The 22,206-nt window shown below is 37.1% G+C and overlaps 1 protein-coding gene across 11 annotated transcripts in view; it reads left to right on the plus strand.

Annotated features, from left to right (window-relative positions):
- Positions 1-22,206, plus strand: part of SGIP1 (SH3GL interacting endocytic adaptor 1) — a 218,285-nt gene that overhangs the window by 159,814 nt on the left and 36,265 nt on the right. For 7 of the 11 annotated variants that reach the window (XM_032611983.1, XM_032611953.1, XM_032612011.1 and 4 more), the window contains one exon: positions 1,499-1,564. The exons of 3 other annotated variants lie outside the window; for them this stretch is intronic. In XM_032611983.1, the coding sequence (XP_032467874.1) occupies positions 1,499-1,564 (66 nt within the window). Of the gene's footprint in view, positions 1-1,498; positions 1,565-2,501; positions 2,562-22,206 lie in introns of all 11 variants that reach the window. One more of the 11 variants, XM_032612050.1, reaches the window with a different exon arrangement.

Raw genomic sequence — 22,206 nt, forward strand, 5'->3', positions numbered from 1 at the left:
CTGTACTTGATTTGAGTGTTGCCCTTATTTAAATTAAGCACAGAGCTATGCAACCACCCATTTTTTAAGTTCTCTGACATATTTAGTATGTTTTCTTCTAAGCGCTCAATGTCTACAACCACAATAAAAAATGATAGCCACCCTGTTCAACCCTTAGGAACCATTCTTTTGTAACTTCAGCTCAAAGAACAAATGACAGTATTGGAGGCTCCTCATTTGAAGGAGATTGTAAACAGAAAATTAGTTCTTCAAAAGAAAGGAATATTCTCCACCATTCCCCACTAATAGGTATGAAAAGGCACTGTTACATTCAGTTTCTGCCAATGTAACTTTTTTGAGTCCTATTTTCTGGAGATATTATGGGGTATCCTTCTTAGGGCCAGTTCTTTTTCCTCTCCTACAGATATTATAGGAGTTGCATTCTCTTATTCTAGCCACCAAGGAAGCCACATGTATATTAAAAGCTGATTGACAGGTGCTATCCTAGAGCCTTAAGAACTGACAAAGAAATAGTTTCCCCGCCTTATTCACTAAGTCTAAGGAGGCAAGCTAGTAGAATATTTTCCAAGAAACAGAGTTTTTGAAATAATTTTACTACCCTCATCCATTTCCTTATCTTACTTCTCTGTGTTCTAGGGAAGATTCCCTAGAAAAATTCCCTAGAAATTTGTACAGAATTTATTCAATTTTCTATTAAAGTTATAATAATGCCCTTCAGACCTGTAGCACTGATTGATCTAAATCACATAGAATAAAACTTCAATTGTCTACATTCGTTTGTTGGTGAGGAGGGAGACCGTGTACAGAGATCCAGAACGGTTGGGATTCAGAGCAACTGTTGTGACCAGTTTACAAAGACATTTGGCCATGCCTGATACCATAGCCAAAGATAGAATTACAATAATGCTGTTCAAAATTAACAATCCATAACTACCAAGTACAGTGCAAGGCAAATTGAATTTGGATATTATGAAGTTGAAATGGGATACTTCATTCAGGGACCTCAGATTCATACTGTTGCATTTTTATGGTCTCATTAAAAGCTTCCTCTTTCCCCATGGGGAGGAAGGTGCATGCTGGGTGATCCCATTGAGCTGTCAGCGCTCTGTCCAGAGGTTCTGTTGATGGATATATGTCCAGCCACTTGAGAATTGTGTCTGAATGAAATACACCTGCACGAGTCAATTATTAATGATAGTGCTTTTAACAACTCCCTGAAAAGGTGGGGGTGTGATTTTTTCCATGGAGCTGACTTCAGTGAATTCACAGATGCTAACATCTGGCATTTTTTAGATTTCCATTTCTTCTCATAGGCTCATCATGAAATAAGCACATCACTTTTTTATACCCTTTCCATAATCGCAGTGTCTTAGGTTTTGTTTCCTTTTCCATTAAAATCATTCCTGTGTTTCGATCAGTAAAGTGTGTTGCTTGATTTCATTTGAGATTTGTATTTGTGTTTTTGTTTTCCATTCCTTTATATTTCTTTGGTTCGTAGTGTCAGAAGATGATGTTTTTTATGACAAACTGCCCTCGTTTGAAAGGCGCTGTGAAACGCCTGCAGGTATGGTGCTAGCCGAGTGAGCTCTAGATATCTAGACTTTAAAAATCCAAGCCCTTATGCCATCTGAATGCTCAACATGAATTCATGGACATGCTCCTCGCCTCATGAGTGGCCAGTGCCGATCAGATGCACCGTCTATTTACTGTTCATCGTGGAACTCATGCCACTGAAATGTTTTTTGAGTGAACATTTTATAAAGCCGCAGGTTGCATGACAGTTTCTCAGTGAAAAGGTTCCAAAAAGGTGAGATGCTATTGCTTTGTGAATTTACAGAAGGAGGAATAATTTAACTGCTCAGAATTACGTGTCCAGTGACGGCTTTTTAATTAAAAATATAGTAGAGCACCGTTAGTAATCTTGTTTTTTCTTTGGTATGTAGGTAAAGGGTGTTTTGTGTCCGGATGCCTAAGGTGATTCCAGGGGAGGGGATGGAAGAAATATGACATCTTCCATGAACTTTCAGTTGATATGCAATGCTGTTGTCATTGAAAACCTCAGCTAAGTTTTATATAACCTATAACTCCGAGTTTATCTTTTTGAAAACATAGAAGGGGATGACATTGAAGATGAAATAAATACAGCAATTGCTGAATGACGGTTTGGCCAAACTAGTGCAGTTAAAATATGCTGACACCCCTGCATGGCCAGGAAGACTTCTGCTCCATGCGCACCAGCACCGAGTACCAAGCTACCAGCAACACGTGCCCATCCCTTTAGGCCTCCATAGCTTTGCTTTTGCTTTCTGTTTCCCGAACTGAAAACAAAATAACAATAATAATAGATTGCCAGCCTTCCCTTTTTCCTGCACGCTAACGGCATGCAGTGCCTCTGCCCTCCCCCCTAGTGAGATTAATGACCTGCTCTGTAACTCATACTGTGTCCTTCTCTCTCCCTCTCCTTAACCTTTCCCATCCCGCTTCAACTCCTGGCCATGCAGAGAATGAACAGCCTTCCCTCGTTTGGTTTGACAGAGGAAAGTTTTATTTGACTTTTGAAGGTAAGTAGTGCATAGCATACCAGATTCTAATTTATCCTCCCCTCGTGCCTTTTCCCCATTCACATTTTTAAATCCCAATTCTCTTCAAAAGACCTGGTCTCACTTTCTATATAAAAATGCTATGGCTACTTCGAAAATATTAAATACTAAAGAAAATATTCCATGAATTTGGTTTGTATGGGATCTTCGATTTTTTCATATTAAAAAATTAAAGCTAATTTGCAGTTAATATTGGTTACTTAATTAACTGTGTTAAATTGAAAAAAAACAAACACCTTTTTTGGGCAAGGAACTTAACTCTGTCAACCAGGGCTCTTTCTTAACTCTTTTGCAAATGCAATGCAACAAATATAAGGACATTTTTGGTTGGAATTGGAATTTAACTTTGCTTTGGATAATTAATATTTCAGATACAACATCCATTATTGTAAAATGTAAATGTGTAAATATTCTTATGACAAGGAATGCTGCATGGGAGGTCAGAAAAGTGAGGAAAAGAAAAAAAGTATTTTAGTAAGTTCTATTTACATCTTCTGAAATGGAAATTGAAACTGGAATGACTAGTAAAATGTACAGCTACCACTGGACTTGCCATTTTAGAAGATGAAAGAAAATATACATAAATATAATGTCAGGTATCTAACCTCAATGTTGGATAATTTGTTATATTCTGTATTAAGGATTAGCATTCTTCTATTTTATATTTAAATTCTAAATCATTTTAACAGGCCAGGCATTTGATAAAATGGCCTGTTTAAACTATTGTATAGGAAAAATTAAGTAGTTCAACTTAATTAATGGACTATCTTACACATATCACTTAAAACTCTGCTTTCTACGATTTTAAATAGCTACGTTTATCTTGGGATAAAAAGTTGGCCAAAAAATATTCTACTCTAGAATTGAACCTAAATATTGAATGTTTTATATTTCATGACAACAAAAAGAACTTTCTTAAGTGTGTGTTTTAGCACAGTTGTAAAAAATCAGAATGACTGATACAGATTTTGAAGTAGTTTTTTGTGGTGTGGCTTTTTTCTCTTAACAGTGACTTTTCCTTGCAAGGTGGTCCCAGAGATGGAAGTCCTTAGCTTGGAGTAGCTTGGGTAGCAGCAGGAAATATTGTATGATTTAAAGCTTCCCAAATACTTGATGTCTATCCTGGGTCAGGCAGAGAACAGGTGGATAGGCAGTCTTTAAGGGAAGATGCATATTTTCCACGTGATGTCGGAAACCTTCGTTGCCTCGGGCTATTAATTTTGTGATAACCAAGATGCAAAATCCACAAACTTATGACCTGCTAAACTTTCTCTTCGAATCAGATGGAATTAAAAAGTGCCCAGGTGTCTTTTTACTGATCAGCACAACTCAGAGCAGAAGCTACAGTTGAATAGGTTGGTGATCCTGACTTATAGCCAATACCTGCATACATAAAGGCCCTTTCTCTGGTTCAGTCTGGCCACAGTAGAAGTTGTAGTTTACCCTGCTTTAACCAGGAAATTAAGCCATATGCTACTGGCAACCTTCAAGTAACATCTGGGGCTCCAAAAAATATATTTCATAATTTTTTGTTGGTGTGGTTTGTTTTGTCTTTAGAGTATCCGTTGGTTGCTTTGCTTGTGTTTTGGCTTGGATTTCTTTAAACAGAGAGAGGTAGACTTTTTCTGAAGATACCAATCTAAAGAGAACTTTTGGTTGTTGGTTTGTTTCTTTTTAAAATCCACATCATCAATCAAATATAAGTATTAATAAACATATGAAATAACAATGTGAACCCCTTTTTTTCTTTTTAGGAAAAGAAAATATTTGTTAGTAGATTTGGGGGTATCTAAAGTTGGTAACATTGCTATTTTAATTAGTAAGATCTAAATTCCTTAAGCATCTCAATTTAAGCCAAGAGAAGTCATACAAGAAAGAGGTTGAATAGAAATTAATTGGAATCTCTAGTTCTGTGTTAGCTTCATCTTGGACTTTGCTCAAGGCTGGAAAGTATAGGCAAGGCTTCTTAAGGGACTATAGGAGCAGCTGTTTCATAAATGTGTCCCTAGTCTTCTCATCAAGAAACACTCATGCAGATGAAAATACATTACAGTGAACTTCAAGAGAAGACTTAAGAGAAACTAAAAATGACACCTTACCCACGGAACTAAAAATGACATAAGGATGGCTACATTTTAAGAATGGAAAACTTTGTTTTCATCTTTTATGTACATTCATCTCAGGTAGTTTTAGCTAGTGCAACCTGGAATGATTTTTAAATTTTCTGCTGTGATGATAAAATGGCATAGAAACAGTGACATGTTAAAATGCCTTGAGAATAGTGCCCCTACCCAAATTTTAAACTCCCAAAAGACTGTCATTCAACATGTTTTATTGAGTAGCACTTTTAGTATATTTTTCTAGGGTACTCTGGCTGTACCCACATTTGTTATTATTAATGTTAATTATCTTTATCTTCAATTCTTTATTCAGGGAATGCAGAAAAGGAAGAAAGATTCCCAGCTCAAAATATTCACTTGTTCCAAATAGCTTTGAAATTATTATTGGTTGGCATCTAAATAGTGTTTCTATCATGTTCAAAACCTTAGCCTGTCTTATCCATTGCTTTGTTCTTACAGTGCTCTAGGCATTGTGGTTACCCAGTGAGTGTTTGAGTCACTGACCAATCAGCCAACTCACTAATGAACTTTGCCTTATGAACTTATTTGGAGATAACTTGAGATGCTTCACACCTCCAAATTTAACTTAACAAGAGAGATAGAAAAGCATTAGATGATAGTTCTAACTCAGAAGAGTTCCAAAGCTTGTCTTAGTGGTTTACTTTTATAAACAATTTCATCTTTTAAAAATTCACTGAAATTTTAACCTATTTAAGTTGAGCTGAAAAAAAGTGGTGAAGGTTACGAAAGGTGGTAATTGTTTAAATTCATTCATCCAGGAGTATATCCAACTGAAACTATCAAGTATTCTTCTGAGATGGAAGGAAGGGAAAGATATTTCCATAACAAGTAGAAGATGTGACTGTTAGATATTTGAATAATTCTGTAGAGCATTTGAACATCAAGATGCTTCCAGAAATGTGCTGTCCCTCTCTTTGTTTAACTTATTTAACTACAAAATCATCTTGTATCTGGTAATGGAGAAAAAGACGACCTACAGCCATACATTCTTGAGTGTCACCTCTCCTCTGTGCATACAGCCACTTGCACTCTCCTCTCAAGACAGCTCCGTGCTCCCGTTTACTAGTCTCACTCCCACCAACCTGTGGGACTGCCATGTCCTTAGCAACACCCTTCTCTGCATTCCCAGGCTCTCTGCCACACTCGCCCACCTGTTTCCTTAACTGCATCCCAGCTCTCTCCAGGGGCCATCTCTTCTCCTCTAGCTCTCTCCACGGAAAGTTCCTCAGTCTTCTGTGGGCCCTATGTCATGGGACTGCGAGTTCTCCCAACTCCCCATTGCTACCTCCAACTCCCACTCCCCATAATGTAAAGCAGCCATCTGCTCATTCTGCCTTTTACTTACGGCCGTCCACCACTGACTACGGAGCATTCCTCTGTGTTCATCTACAGGCTTAGGGATGCTGGCAGCCCCTTTTCACCCTCTTCTCCACCTCACTCCCTAGCTTCATTTTGTGTCATAGATTCGATGGGGATGATCCACCCAACACCCTCGCTCCAGAGCCTCTTGACTTCTTCAGTTCCAATAAACTTTCCCTCCACTCATTAACGCACACCTCTGACCACATCTTGGAAAAGGTCCCTACTGACAAGTGTCATTTTGGCTATCTCAGAACTAACCATGTGTCCCCCTTCCTATACTCCTATACAATGATTCTTTCATTCAACAAATATTTAGTGAGTACTACTGTGTGCCAGCACTGTCCTAGGCACTCCCCTGTAGGGAACAAAACAGGAAAAATTCCCTGTCACCATGGAGCTTACATTTTAATGTGGAGAATCAAAAGTGAAAAGATAAACAAGTAAAATTTACAGCCTAAATTCTACAGAAAAAAATAAAATAAAATAGGGAAGGAGAATGGAACATATTGGGGGTGAAAATAAATAAATAAGAGGACCTGAGGTAATAAAAGTAATGAACAATAATAACTAACACCTGAGCTCTTACTATGCAAAAAGTACATTTCATCTACTATCTCATTTTACCTGCACAACTCACTGATGAGGCAATTCAGATTCAGCTAAAATAAGTCACTTTTGCAAGATCACTCAGCCAAGAAGAGGCAGAGAAGGGATTGAAACCAGGCTCCTAGCTGGAGACCGAGGCTGATGCTCTGCTCCGCATCCGTGATCTCATTCAGCCTTCGCAACAGCCCCTTGAGATAGGTGATGCTCGCAGGTTTTTCCAACTCTCCTAACATTCCAGCTTCCTGGTCCCGGGACTACACCTTATCTTTAACCTTGTTGAAACCTCTAGTCTCATGTCCACCCCACTCTCGTTCAGTCCACTAGCCAAGCCTACATTCAAGTTTTCTTCTTTATCCAGGTTAGACCCCACAGAGGAAAAGTATGTCTCTATACAGTGGGATCTACATTTTCCTCTTTGGAATTATGTAGTCCATGTGAAAAAAGTAACACTTGGGATATTTTTAACTTCTGACCTCCTTCAGTAGGTTATTAAATATCCCTGCTTAAAAATTGGTAAGACATAATCGTAGTCATGGACCACTCAACTTTCTTTGCCCTGACACTAGTAATAGCATCCTGTAAGAAGCAAACAGGTCAAGTTTTTCACATATGACCAGGAGGATAGTAATTCATTCATCTGAGAGTCACTAAAGAAAGAAAAATTGAAAGGCATAACCAATTTTCTGGGAAGCAGCTGTTTTGCTAAATTCACAATATTCTTCAAGTGGGAAGTGTCCACTAATTGCCCCTACCCCACTGTAGGCCCTTTTCAATCAATAATGCAGTAAAGTTATGGAATACCCCACTGTGCAAGTCACAGTGTTAAGTACAACTAAGTTGGGGAAACGATATAGAAACATAAAAAGCAGTGATACAAGACTGTCTTCATTAAACATATTAAAATCACACTTCCTAGCTATTCTGAATCTTTCTATGTAAAGTACATTGTCAATATAAAATGTAACGCCCTTTCTATTCATAACTGAAGGTCGCAGTTTTTAAAATAGCCTAAACCTGTGAAGAAGGTTCAAGTGGAGCTGAACCTGCAAAATGTTCTACCAGGCAGATCTGCTGAGGGTTTCAGAATTCACTCGACCTCTTCACAAGAAATTAATGACCTGGTTCTGAAAATCTCTGGGATTGACCAACATGCTGATATTTCACTTGTTCCTGTTCTTTGAGGCAGGTGCCTTGGCTCACATGTTTTGTGTATGACTGTCATGCTGGAGATAGACAAGAAAGTCAGTAAAAGAGAAGCCTCTCTCTTTATTCCACTCACTCCTGACACCAAACATGTGGGGTGTTTCCCTTCACACTGAACAATTCTGACGTAACTACCTGGAGTTAGGCACACCCCATGGCTCAGTCCCACGAGGCTGCCCCTCGCTTTACCCACCAGTCACAAGTCCCACAAGTCACCTGTACTTCTCACTGACCGCCTGTAAATTGAGGGCTCTCCACAGCCACCTCCTGGGTTTTGATAACTTGCTAGCACAGCTCACAGAACTCAGGAAAGAGCTTTACTTTCTATCAACCGTTTATTCTAGAGGATACAGCACAGGCACAGGCAAATAAAAGAAATGACTAAGAGGAGGTATGGGGGTAGAGGCACGGATCTCCCATGCCCTGTCTGGGTGTGCCACCCTGTCAGTACCTTGATGTGTCCACCAACCCGGACGTTCTTCAAACCTCATCGTTTAGGGGGTTTATGGGAGGCTCATTATGTAGGCACAGTTGCGTGAATCATTGACTACTGGTGATTAAGTCAATGTCCAGGCTCTCTCCTCTTCCAGAGGTTGGGAGATGGAACAGAAAGTTCAACCCTTTAACCAACCAGCCCCCATCCTCCAAGAGTCACCTCCTTAGTATGGACTCAAGTATGGTTAAAAGAGACTTTTTATGAATAACCCCAAAGCCCCCACTAACCCTCTCGCTCAAGCAATCACAAGGGTTTGAGGAGCTCTGTGCCAGGAACTGGGACAAAGACCTAATATGTGTTTCTTAACATCGTAGTCAGCAAAGTGCTCCCTGTTTTAGCCCTGATGTCCAGGCCAAATTATGAATGGGTTGCTAGGGATGATGTGAATGTACAGAATTCATATCAGAATTCTATACAATTAAATACTTGTGGGAAAGCTTAAGAGTAGGTGGCAGTTTCTATCCCAAGTCACCAAGCAAAGGGTACCCTTTAGTGAAAAGTTGATTTTATTTGGATTCAGCATATCCAGAGTACTGCTGCTTATACCAATACTGCTGATGCAATGTCACCAATAAACCCTTACCATGGCTCTCATCTTCTGCTAATTACTCCCTGGCCACAAACTCGTGTACTCTACACAGCAACTGTGTGAAGTGGGCACTATCGTTATTCACACTTTACAGATGAGTAAACAGAGGCACTGAGAATTCAGGTTACTTCCCCAAAATAACACAGCTAGTCAGTGTGTAAATCGGTTCAGAGGGAGTTAGTGTTATGTTATAAATGCTCCTAACCACTATAATATTCAGATCTTCGCTGTGCCACTCACTATGTGATCTTGAGAATTTAATGTCTCTGAGTTTTCTGTTTTGTAATTTTTAAAGTGGAAGGTATAATACCCACCTGGTAGGATAATTAGGAAAATCAAGTTAAGATAGTTTGTGTGTGTGTGTGTGTGTGTGTGTGTTTGGTTTACTAACATACTACACGATATGAAAGGCTTTTTGGTTTGGTTTTGGTTTTTTATAGACTTTATGTTTTAGAGCAGTTTTAGGTTCAAAGTAAAATTGAGGGGAAGGTACAGAGATTTCCCATTCACCCCCTGCCCTCACACATGCACAATCTTCCTCATCCGAGTGGGACATTTGTTACAATTGATGAACCTACATTGACACAGGGTAGTCACCTAAAGTCCATAGTTTACATTAGGGTTCACTCTTGGTGTTTTATATTCTATTGGTTTGGACAAATGTGTAATGACATGTGTCTGTAATTATGATATCCTACATAGTTTTTTCACTGCCCTAGTCCTCTGTGCTCTGCTTATTCATTCTTTCCCAGTTCCCCAACCACTGGCAAGCACTGATCTTTTTACTGGTTCCCTAGCTTTTCTTTCTCCAGAATCTCATATAGTTGGAATTATACAAGGTGTAGCCTTTTTCAGATTGGCTTCTTTCACTTAATAATATGAATTTAAGATTCCTCCATGTCTTTTTATTACTCGTAGCTCTGAAATGTTTTTATTTTTCATACTTTGAATTTTCATTCAAACTGAATGAGGAGAATTAAGGGAAGGGGCCAAGAAGGTTCTGTAGCTAAGATGCATTTGTTTATTTCTGGTATTTTCCTGGTCTCTAAAGTGACCTCTTGGGTCTCTGGTAGTGACTAAGGCCAGGAGCTTCCTTTCGTATCCCCATCAGACTCACTGATGGTGTATTTTCTTCTAATATGGTCCAAAATACACAGTTGTTTCTGAATGTGTCCCTCATGCAAAAGAAAATGAAGATAATTCGATAATTTTAAAATATGTAAATGTTGGACAGCCTTTGCTTTGCTCAAGATTGAAGTCTTTTATTCCCCAACAAAGGAAATGAACCCTGAGTTTCAGTCACACTTGTCTGGGTGCAAAAGTAGATTAAATCGTAGTGTTTCTCATCTGATTGAGGTTACCAAATGAAGAACAAATAAGAACAGCACAAAGCCTTAAGCCCCACAAAGAAGAGTTGTTATGTGTAGACAATTTCAAAACCTGAAGCATAAGTTAAATAGTTCCCTAGATCAGGAAAAGGGAACTAGGGTTAGTAATGAATAGAATAGAAAAGCTAAAGACTGTTCATTCTTGTATTTCTTCTTTCAGTGGTTAACAAGCATTCCCTGAGCTGCTCTTAGCTATTAGAGAGCTATCACACTCCCCTGTGAAGGAGTTATGGAGGTAAAACAATATGGCTTCTGCCTTGTAGGAATTCACAAGAAATAGAAGAGTTAGGATTTTCTATAAAAGGCACACTGTAGTGAATGTCATAATAGAATTTTAAAAACACGCTGGAAATGTATGAGTAATGGATAGATTTTTTTTAACTGGGAGGAATCTGGGAAAGCTTTTTAGAGACACAGGGACTTTGACCTGACTGACAGTAAGGTACAAGGAGGACTTCAGACACCTAAGATTGTTCCAGTTTGAAGAATGACTTGAGCAAAGGCGTTAGGGTGAGTGATATCCACGTCATACCCAGGAATGATATCCACATTATATTCAGTAAACACTGGGAGAGGCCAGGAATGTTTTAAGAAATGATCTTGAAAAGTAAGTAGAGATCATATTCCAAAAGGCTTTCAATACTGAGAGAAGGAATTTGATTACAATCTTTATGCAAGGTGGAACTTTGAGAAATTTTGGAGAAAGAAATTGGTAGGATCATCTTTGACTTTTAGGATTAGAGGCACAGAGAAATTTGGGGATTTACTGAAGCAGTTCGGGAGAAGTAGGAAAGAACCGACGGTACCGTTTTCACGGAGAGCTTTGGAAATCACCATTGGGGTAGAAACATCTGACATCTAGTAGGTTGTGGAAAATAAGTGAACACTTCTATTCTGAGACACAGGGAGAAGGGTACTGTTGTAAACCAGAAGAAAGGAGACTCCAAGAGCACTAGATTTGGTCAGAAAAAATGAGTTTCTTTGGAGACGTCTCAGCTTTGAAGTCCTGCACACCATCTATATAGTATGAGTCCAGGAGTAAACAGACTGTGGAAATGTGGGAGTTATTTGCTTAGACGTGAGGACTGAATCCAGGGAGGTAAGGGTTTAGCCTTGGGGCAAGCCTGTATCAGGAACCATATGGGAAAAGGAATGCATTGTAGCCTGGAACTTGCTCCATTGTATCTTTTCTTTAAATAACCACACAGTATTAATGGTTAATTTTGAATGCAGGATATTTAATGGACAGGTTTTTGTGGTATATACTAAGTGCCTAGATCTTTTGCTCATCTGTTGTCTCTCGGTCACTCGTGTTCGGGGGAGAGCGCCTAACCGGCTCACCCGGCTGCACTCTGAGTATGACCGTTCACCTAAGTAACAGATAGGAAAATTGCAGACACCAAGCCTAGAAGGAGGATACCAGCTTCTAGAAGGCCATTATTGCAAATACAAGTTAGCGTAGAGGTGACATCCTGCCTCTTTTCCCTGACCGCTGCCTGTCCACGCCTTTCATCCTCTCTTGGGCGTGTGTCCTTCTCATCTGTCTTGTAAGCTTCTATCTCTTCCTTCTGACCCACAGACGTGAACGCTCAAAACTGACCATCATTTGAGACTGAAGGAATCTTTAATATTTGTTGAGTACATCAAACAAAAACTTAATGACTTGTATAAACCTTACAAATAATTGAGTAATAAATTTTGTATTTTTTGGCTTATAAATAGAAAGAAAATTATTTGTTTTAATAGGGCACTTCATTTTTCTTTTTCCATGAAATAGGAGCTCTTGCAATAAATTTTAAAGTTCCCTGCCTATCCCCACGGTAAACTTATATAAGTCATGTTCAAAAGGAGCAATTAGTTGCTTCTTATGACATTACAGAGTTTCTAAATTCCTCCTCATGGTAGCGGCAATGTGTCTAGACATGCTCGCAGTTAATATTCTCTAGCAGGAATTAGGACTGTCTACATATGTTTGTATGTATGTGCACAAAATTGATTAAAATGCTAAGGTTTACCATGTTTACTAATTCTACAATAGGTAGGTATCTGATAGGGAAAACAATGAACAAATTGGTAGAACACGACCTTGATAATATTGCTATAAGGACAAATATTGTTGTGGCTGTATTCATTCAGTCAGCAAGTAATTACTGAGCCTCTACTATGTGCTCAGCACTATGAACGATACTGGGGTTACAGTCGGGAACAAGAAAAGCATGTTTCTACCTTCATGGAGCATAGAAAAGACATTAAACAAGTTGTTACAGTAACATGCAGAGATTGTTATAATTCAGGAGATAGGATGTTTGGGGAGGCACCCAGCAGAAAGACAACCTGGCCTAGAAGTTAGGGAGAGCTTCCAGAAGAAGAGACAGGCATGACTTTTAAGTCTACACAGAGTCCGCTTTAAAGAAAGATAAAATGTTTTGCTGAGTTAGAATTCTAATAAAAATCTTACATAATGTATAAATGTTAATCTAAAGGCATATTGGGTATTATCCTAGATATTAGAAATAGACAAAGTCCCCATTTAATTTATATTAGTTTACTTTCAGTGTACACACATGCATGTACTCACACATATATCCATAGAGATAGAGAAAAATACATGGAATATATATATATTTAGAGACAGGGAGAAAGTGTGTGTGTGTGTGTGTGTGTGTGTGTGTGTATGCGCGTGCATTGGCTTTGGAACTAGCCTTCGGGGTCTAAATTATAGTCTAAGCATGATGTGACTTTAGGGAAGCTACTTAACCTAAGTCTTGGTTTTCTTCTCTGGAAATTGGAATAGTTATGGTATTACTGGGAAATAGTAACCTATTTCATAGTATTGTAGTGGTTGTAGTAAAGATTAAATAGTCAAGTACGAGGTCAGTGCATGCAAAGTGCTCAATAATGATTAGCTATTACCACTGTTGTCCACCTTCCCATATCCCTGGACTGCTTTGTTTAGTTATCGCCTGCTTTGAAGAAGGTCAGGTTGCTGCATTCTAGTCTTCCACATAAAGCATCTGGCAACTCAGTCTGCCGTGAGCTGCTACATGGCCCCCTGCTCTTTGTCAGCAGGGACAATGGGCCCTCTTTTCTGGCTGCTTATGGAGCAGGAGAATCCCGTGGAAGCAGGATGCGTCCTCCTGCTGTACACTCACCTCCTACCACCAGCCTCCACCAGAGCCAATCATTAAAGCTGCCTCGCTGAGGCTAATGATCTGCCTGGTGATACACTCCTCGGGATGCTGTGTTCATGCTGATGGGAGATGTTGGAAGAAAATCTGTTACCATTTCTTTTATTAAGGAATTTGTAAATCAAGGTATTTCAGCAAATTTGACAAGTAACTTCAAACTTCCTGAGAAAAGAGTGGAGAAGCTGAGAATCACCAGAAGGATCTATTTTACCTTTGCATAGTTGTGAGCCTTCATCATGCATAGCTTTTTTTAAACTAAAGTGTGGCTGATGTACAATATTATATGTTACAGGTGTGAAATATAGTCATTCACAATTTCTAAAGGTTATACTCCATTTCAAGTTATTATAAAATGTTAGCTATATTCCTTGTGTTGTACAATATATCCCTGTAACTTATTTTACACATACTAGTTTGTACAATAGTTTTTTATTATGTGTCTTCTAAGAAGAGCTGTCCACAGATGGAGACAGCCCATACATTGTACTCCTGACTCTGACTCCCCCAGACAGAGAAAAGGACCTTTGATTACCCACTAGAGAGAGGAGAGCTGACACAGTGAATGAAAAAGGGATTCAAAGAGGTGATGTCAAGACTCGGGAGAATCTCCCATTTCTAAGCCCTTTTATGTATGTGGAATGTATATATTTCATCAATATCAAACATACTCCTAATAGACTTTAATCAATTACTTGTGAAAGGCCTTTGTAAACTATAAAGTACTATACAAATATAATCATTTCTTAAAATAATTAACATTAATGAATACTTAATATGTGCTAAGAATTTTAGATTCATTGCTTTATTTATTAAATCAGAGATTGATTTGGGGTCATCAAAATAAGGCATTAAGATAAGTCATTGCCCTTAAGATTTTAACCCTTTTGTATCTTCAACTATTTTGCAACATGTATGTGGCAATAATCTCTGCTAGAGTGTAGAATTTCAGCAGACAGGAATTTTCATGGACGTGTTCCTTTTCTGCTGGCTCTGCTGTACTGAGTCACCAGGATATTAGTAAATATGGCCTTGGGGCTTCTTTTCCTGCTGGCACATATTCACACAGACAGTGTGTGCGACTTACAATTGTGTTGCTCAGTCTTATATTCAGAGTAACTGCAACATTGCTTCAAGATTTGATTTAGAGGCTCATTGAACTATGCCTTTGAGAAACATGAAAGGTTTTTCTGGAGAAGTATCACAAAGGAGCAAGGGTGAGGTTAATTTTTCAAAGATGTTTTGGTGACTTTCCGGAGTTGCAGTCATCATTGTAACGGGTGAGTCCAGGAAGGGGAAGAATGAGTTACTTAATGTTGATTACTCCTTTCCTAGTTTTTGCCTTTTTTGGACTCTGCTCACAGCCCATTCCCCAGGAAACTGGTGGCTCAAATAGCAGGCTTTCAGGCAGTCAGACTAGGACTGACAGCATTCTTTATGCCTCTCCATTCATAAATATCAAATATCATAAAATTCAAAATTACCAGCATCTACTTTTTGACTGTAAGAACAGAAACCATTCAAGAAATAAAGGAGAAATGTAGAAACTTCAGAGTTATTTAAGATCCTAGTATAACTCTCAATTTCTTTCTTTTTAAATTTTTATGTTATATTGGAGTACAGTTGATTAACAATGTTGTGTTAGTTTCATGTGTACAGCAAAGTGATTCACTTATATCAATACATGTACATGTATCTATTCTTTTTCAAATTCTTTTCCCATAGGTTATTACAGAGTATTGAGTAGAGTTCCCAGTGCTATACAGTAGGTCCTTGTTGGTTATCTATTTTAGACATAGCAGTGTGTACATGTCAATCCCAAACTCCCAATCTATCCCTCCCCCACTTCCCCTCCCCGTAACCATAAGTTCGTTACCTAAGCCTATAAATCTGTTTCTGTTTTGTAAGTAAGTTCATTTGTACCATTTTTTTTAGATTCTGCATATAAGCGATATCAAATGATATTCGTCTTTCTGTCTGACTTACTTCACTGAGCATGATAATCTCCAAGTCCATCCATATTGCTGCAAATGGCATTATTTCATACTTTTTAATGGCTGAGTAATACTCCATTGTATATATGTACCACATCTTCTATTTATAATATTTTTTGCCACACTATCCCTAATCATGCTCATTATATAAAATTTAGAAAAACAGAAAGCTATAAAAAATGAAATAATCTATAATCTAATAACCATAGATAACCACTGTTCTGGTGTAATTTATTTCTAAGGTTTTTCTTGTGTAGGTGACTCATGTGTGTTTGTGTAGTTTATATTTTCATACAGTATATAAGTATGCATTCTCTTACTTTAACATATGATAATGTCCCCCATGCCATTAAACTGTATTTGAAAATAGCTCAGTGTTTTATTCTGATTGTGAAATTGATGTAAGCACATTACTTTTTAAAACTTCAAACAATATGGAGAAGTATAGATAAAAGAGTAAATACAGAGAAAGAAGGAAATCCTGCTACTTGCAACAACGTGGATGGATCTTGAGGAAGACAAATACTACATGGTATCACTTATATGTGGAATCTAGAAAAGAGAAAGTCAGACTCATAGAAACAGAGAGTAGAAAAGTGGTTGCCAGGGCCTGGATGTGGGGGAAATATGGAGAGGCTGGTAAAAGGGTACAAATTTTCAACTATAAGATGAATAAGGTCTGAGGCTCTAATGTATAACGTAGTGACTATAGTTGATGACACTGTATTGTATTGATACAAGTGAAATTTGCTAAGAGAGTAGAACTTAAATGTTCTCACAAAAGAAATAAAGAAGGAAAGGAAGGGAAGGAAGAAAGGGAGAAAAATATGTGAGGTGATGGACGTGTGAATTAACTAGATGGGAGGAATCCTCCATAATGTAAATGTAGATCAAATCATCACACGTACACATTATATATCTTACAATTTTATTTCTCAATTGTACCTCAATAAAGTTAAAGAAAAAAGATCCTGGAACTGAAAAATAAAAGAGTAAATACAATGCTGAAATCACACGTGTGTGTGTGTGTGTGTGTGTGTGTGTGCACACGTGCTGCATTTACTTGATTCCAAAAAGCCATCCATTGGGATGTGCTCCATTGGTTTAACAACACTTCAGGTGCAAAATAAGCTTCATTAAAAGTATAAAGGCATTTTTTTCCTAACTAACAATAACAGACAAATTGCAAGCCACTATCTTCAGTATAACCATCAGAAGTTGAATCTAAACTTATTTCAATTTCAGAATTAAAGATACACCTAAGTCACTCTGGCCATCAGCAGTTATATTTAATATCACAGTGACTTGATGCTTTTTATACAGCATGTTCATAATCTGGATCTTTTTATTCTCTTTGATGTTTATGGTTTCATTTGGGGGCACTTCAAAAATTCCAAGGTTTTATCTGCATTCGTCTTCCTAAGTTTATTTATAAATTGCCAAAAGGTAACTTTCTTGAAAGTCAGCCAGAAGTTGTTGACAGATACAGTTTTAGCACCTGAGTTATATATTCTTTCATGATGCATAATTCAGTCATAACCTACTTGTCCCACCTTTCGAAATTCCATGGTTTACTTTTCAAAGAATCTGGCAGTTTCTCCTGCCTGCCGTTGCATAGCTTGGTGTGTGACAGTTTATCTTCTGTGTACAAATAACTTCTCACTTTATTACTGCATCAGATGGAATCTTTAAAAACAATTCTTAAGGGAAAATAAGGGTCCAAATTTAATCACATGAGAGGCTGTCAATTCAAATAACTCAACTGAGGGGACCTCGAGATGAGCTGATCACTTCTAATCAAGGTTACATTCCCACAAGTACAAGCAAAGACAACTCTGGAACATGTTCTGTTAGCAGCTGCCAGTTTTCTTTTGACATTGATTACAAGATGCATCTCAATTTCAGAAATTTTAATATTTTCATGTTTTCAAAAGTATGTTTCTTAACAATCAAGGAAGTATGTACGGTTTTATGCAAATAGAAGATAGACTCTCCTCTATAATCTGCATTCAATAGTAGTCATTTAAATTTATGATATGGAGTGTTTGGGATATATATATGTGTGTGCATTATATACATATACATCTATATAATCATGTTAATGTTTCCATAGTATTATACTGTATGCATGTACCTTTCTTTTATTAATGGATATTTAGGTTGGCTCTTTCTTTTCTTTTTTTTGCTATTGTGTAAAATGGTGCAGTGAGCAGCCTTAAACCTATGTCCTCACGTACTTGTGTGAATTTTTCCAAAAGATAAACTGCTAAAACTGAAATCACTGTGTTAAAGGGTATGCACATCTAAAATAATACTACATATTGCCAAATGTCCATCCAAAAATTTATACCAGCATTATGATTAACATTTTTTCCATGCACTTAGCAACACTGAGTTATGTCAGTATTTCTGATCTTTTCCAATCTAATAGGTAAAATGTGATACGTGATTGTTTTTAGCTCTATTTTTAATTACTGAAAACCTTTTAATATCTGCATAGCATTTTATTCTGTCATGAATTGTGATTTATTTCACTTCAGTTATTAGGCATTTAAATTGCTTCAAGTTCTCCCACATGCCATGAACATCTTTGCACATAATTCTTTGGCCTTAAGACGTTTTCTTAGAATAGATCCTTAAAATTGGAATTATGGGCTAAATTTACGACACCTTTAAAGGCTCATGACACACATTGCCAAGCAGGTTTCTAGAAAGGTTATACCAAATTTTACTTCCATCAACATTATATTACAGTGCCTAGTTCATTATATTCTCACACGCATGAAGTATTGTTCTTTTCAGATCTTTTCTAATCTGAAAAGATAAAAAATTATTTCTCTCTTCCTGTTGTATTTCTTTGATTACTAGTGAGGCTGAACTTGTTTTCAAACTTTTTAGCCATTTATGGTTCCTCTGTGGGGTCCTTACTGGATATTTTCCCAATGATCTTGATTAGCCCACCCATAATTTCAGCCCCATAGATATTATTCACTCTGTAAGTTTGAAGAAAGAAATAAACCATTATTATCCTTTAGCGAAACCAGTCCTGTAAAGTTTTTCCCAAGAGAGTTGATGAGGTGTAAAGGACATTCACAACCAATGACCCTTTTAAGCTGTAAACCAGATCTTCTCAAACTGTTTTTTCATTATCCCCCTTCCCTTACCCACAGAGTCTTTTTAGACCTTTGTTTCCCCCTCATTGCTCCCCAGTACAATTTTAATATCACAGATGTACTGTACACCTGGTTATGTACTGTATGAATATCTGTGTGCTTCATACATAAAAAGGTAAAGATTTCCTTCACCTTCCCCTAAGAACCAATTTCTACCCCTTTTGGGGAGAAGCTGCCCCCTTGAGAATGCATACTGTGCATCCAGCTGGATCTTGGAGCAAAGCTTTCTAACATGAACAGGCCAACACTGAAAATACAATTGAAGTTAGATCTGGTTTCAGTCACAGCACCTTTCTACTTACTATAGAGCAAGTTACCTTGAGCAAATTATTTAATCTCACTAAGCTTCAATCTCCTCGATGGTAACACATGCCTAATAATGGTATGATATGTACCTCAAAGAGATGTTTGGAAAGTAGAAGACATAATGCATGTAAAGTATTCGGCACAATGGCCATCCCGTATAAGTGTTCTACATAGAGTAGCTCTTCATGTCTTCTCCACATCCTTTGTCATACCACGCTCTGGCTGGCTTAGCTTCAGATGCTTAATCACTCTCAGTATTGTCTGTATGAAGTTGTATAGGTTTTGGTCATGTGAGTCCTCATACTGAAGACGTTTTCATTATGGCTTTGTCTCCTGCCTTATGTCCATGTCTAATAATAGTCCTTGTGTTGAATATGCTTGATGTGACTTTGATGATGAAAAGGAAACATAATTTTCCCATTTTCTGAGTCAACCATATTGTTTTAGGAAGTTAATTAAATACGGCATTAATTAATGTTGGATGATGGTTTGAGAACTGTAAGCAAAGATCCAGTTTGAAGAAAATTCTCTATAAAATACAACAAAAACGTTGACCAATCACGTTTATGGACTAAGTGGAATTTGAAAAGCAACAATTATCTGCACATGAAATATATATATTATATGTGTATATATACATTTTACACATAAAATATATTTTTATATATCTATATATGTATATATGTATATATTTATATATTTTACATATATGTATATCTCTCCAAGGCAGGTGAGCAGGGACTTTTGTAGAGGAAGACTGAAAACAACTCTAATCCTATTTACATACCCAGAAATTCAGTGTCCTTAATTCTTCTCTATGATAACTGACTTTAAGTATGCCTTCCTCATTTTCCTGAAGGTATATGCCTTGCACACTGAAAAGCATGTAACAAGTATAATTCACCCAAAGCCACTGTGAGTCGAGACAAGCCTATGGGGCTCCTTATGTGGAAGGAGCGTGGAGCTAAGTGGACCTTCATTTGAATCCTAACTAACTCCACTGCTTACGGTGAGAATGTGAGCCAAAGACTATCTTCTTTCAGACTCAGTTTCTTGATCTGTAATATGTAGTAGTGCCCATGTGGGCACAGGACTGTGGTGATAATTAAATGATGCAGTATGTGTAAAGCATAAACGAGAGAGTGTAGCCCATAGCAAGTACCCAGTAATGTTGGTGACTCTTCATTTGAGGTTTGTCGTTTTTCCTCTGTACTGGCACTTGGCACTTAGCAAGTCAATTGATGGCACTTACTTCAGGATGTGAGGAACCAAACTAGCACTTAGGGAATCTTTCAGACTTTCTTAAGCCTCAGTTTTGTCATCTGCAAAATAGTAATAATAATATTTTTTTAAATGTGAGGATTCAGTAAGGTAATGCATGTGAAACTTTTAGAATAGTCCTGGGATACAAAAAGTATATGTTCAGTTTAGCTATCATCACAGCATTATTATTTATGAAATTAACCTACAGCATTCATTAGATATAGAATTTTTAGACCTAGAATTCTAAAAGAGACAAAAATATACCAAAATACACAAAATATTTTACATGTACACTTTTATATGCAGCATATACACACACATACAACATACACATATAAGATAAATTTCAAATAATTTAAGTCAACTAGTTTATGTAAAGTTGTAACATTCCAAGATGCAGAGAAAAAAAAATAGAAAATTTTATGTGTAATAACTTTCCTTTGACTCCTTTTCTTACAAACCTATCCTAAAAAATTTTAAACAAAGTTGCCGTGATTTTTAAAAAAGTAACATTACTTTATTAACCATCACTTCAGCTAACTAAGATTCACAAGGTCACAAAAGTACAACTCACCTTCTCAAGTTAAGCTCTCACGATAAAATTCTTTCTACTGGGCTAAGAAAAGCTTCTAATCGTCTCTTTATCTTACTTTGTATGCTAAATGCATATGGTGTTGAGGGCAGCCTGAAACAATATATTACATATTGTGACTGCCCAGCAAATTCTCCTTCTCTGTTAATGATAATGGCTATTACTTATTGAGTATTTACTATGCTCAGGCACTCAGATTTACATATACTGGCGAAACTCCTTACTTTAGTGTCCTTACGGGTGTCTTTGCAGTTACTGGATTTGGTAGGAAAGTAAGACCAACTCGACATGAAAGTATTAATCTAGAACATTAGTCCCCATTCTAAAATCAGTTTACCAAATTAACCCTAGCATCTATCACCGTTCATCACATAATATGCAGATGTAGTCAGTTTTTCCATAAATGTCTGAAACAAACAATGGACATGCAATGCAGGTGCAGTGCACATTTATTGCAAAATGAAATTGCCAGTCTTAGAAAGGATACAGGATTCCATGAAGTCAAGGAAAGTGATGGTGTAAAGCTCCTTAGGTCATATTCAAAGTCATCATCAATTGAGGGTTGAGCAGAAATAATACTATCAATGATTGAAAAAGAAGAAATAAAGGAAGCTTACATCATAGCCACTTCAAAAGAAAATCAAGAAATTGAGAGACCCTTAGGAAAATGTATAAAACTCTCAAGTAACCCTGCAATGTAGGATCACTTTATAATCATGAAAGAAAACCAAATCTGAAACTAGATTGTTATATGAAGCTATAATACAATTTATCAGAAAAATATGCCTTTCCTCAATTTTGATTGAGGAAAAATCAACACAAAAAATCAACACAAAAAACAACACAAATCATTTTTGTTCATTCTAAGAACTCATTGATTATTTGATTGCAGTGTGTTAATAAAAGATTGTTTTCACAAATTTAGTTTATGACAATTTAGAGTGCAAGTCAAGCCCTTTTATTACTATATCCTATGAAATTTTGGAAACCGTGTAAATGCATTCATTTCTAAGTGACTTTTTTTCTGATACTGACTATCCTCGGATAACAAAGACATTCTATATCATCATATGTAATCTTCACAGTATCTGTAGAAGGTACTATCTCCATTTTAAAAAATGATGAAGGTGGACATGAGAGAGGTTAAGTAACTTTCCCAAGGTAGCACAATAAGTGATAAAGTCAGGATTCAAATTTAATTCAATCTGATTCCAACATTTTTGTCTTTATCACATTATACAGAATATACTCTATAAATTATAGTTGAATTGACTATATATATATATATATTTTTTTTTTTTACTAATT

The sequence above is a fragment of the Phocoena sinus genome, chromosome 1 (genome assembly GCF_008692025.1).
Source record: "Phocoena sinus isolate mPhoSin1 chromosome 1, mPhoSin1.pri, whole genome shotgun sequence".
NCBI classification, from domain to species: Eukaryota; Metazoa; Chordata; class Mammalia; order Artiodactyla; family Phocoenidae; genus Phocoena; species Phocoena sinus.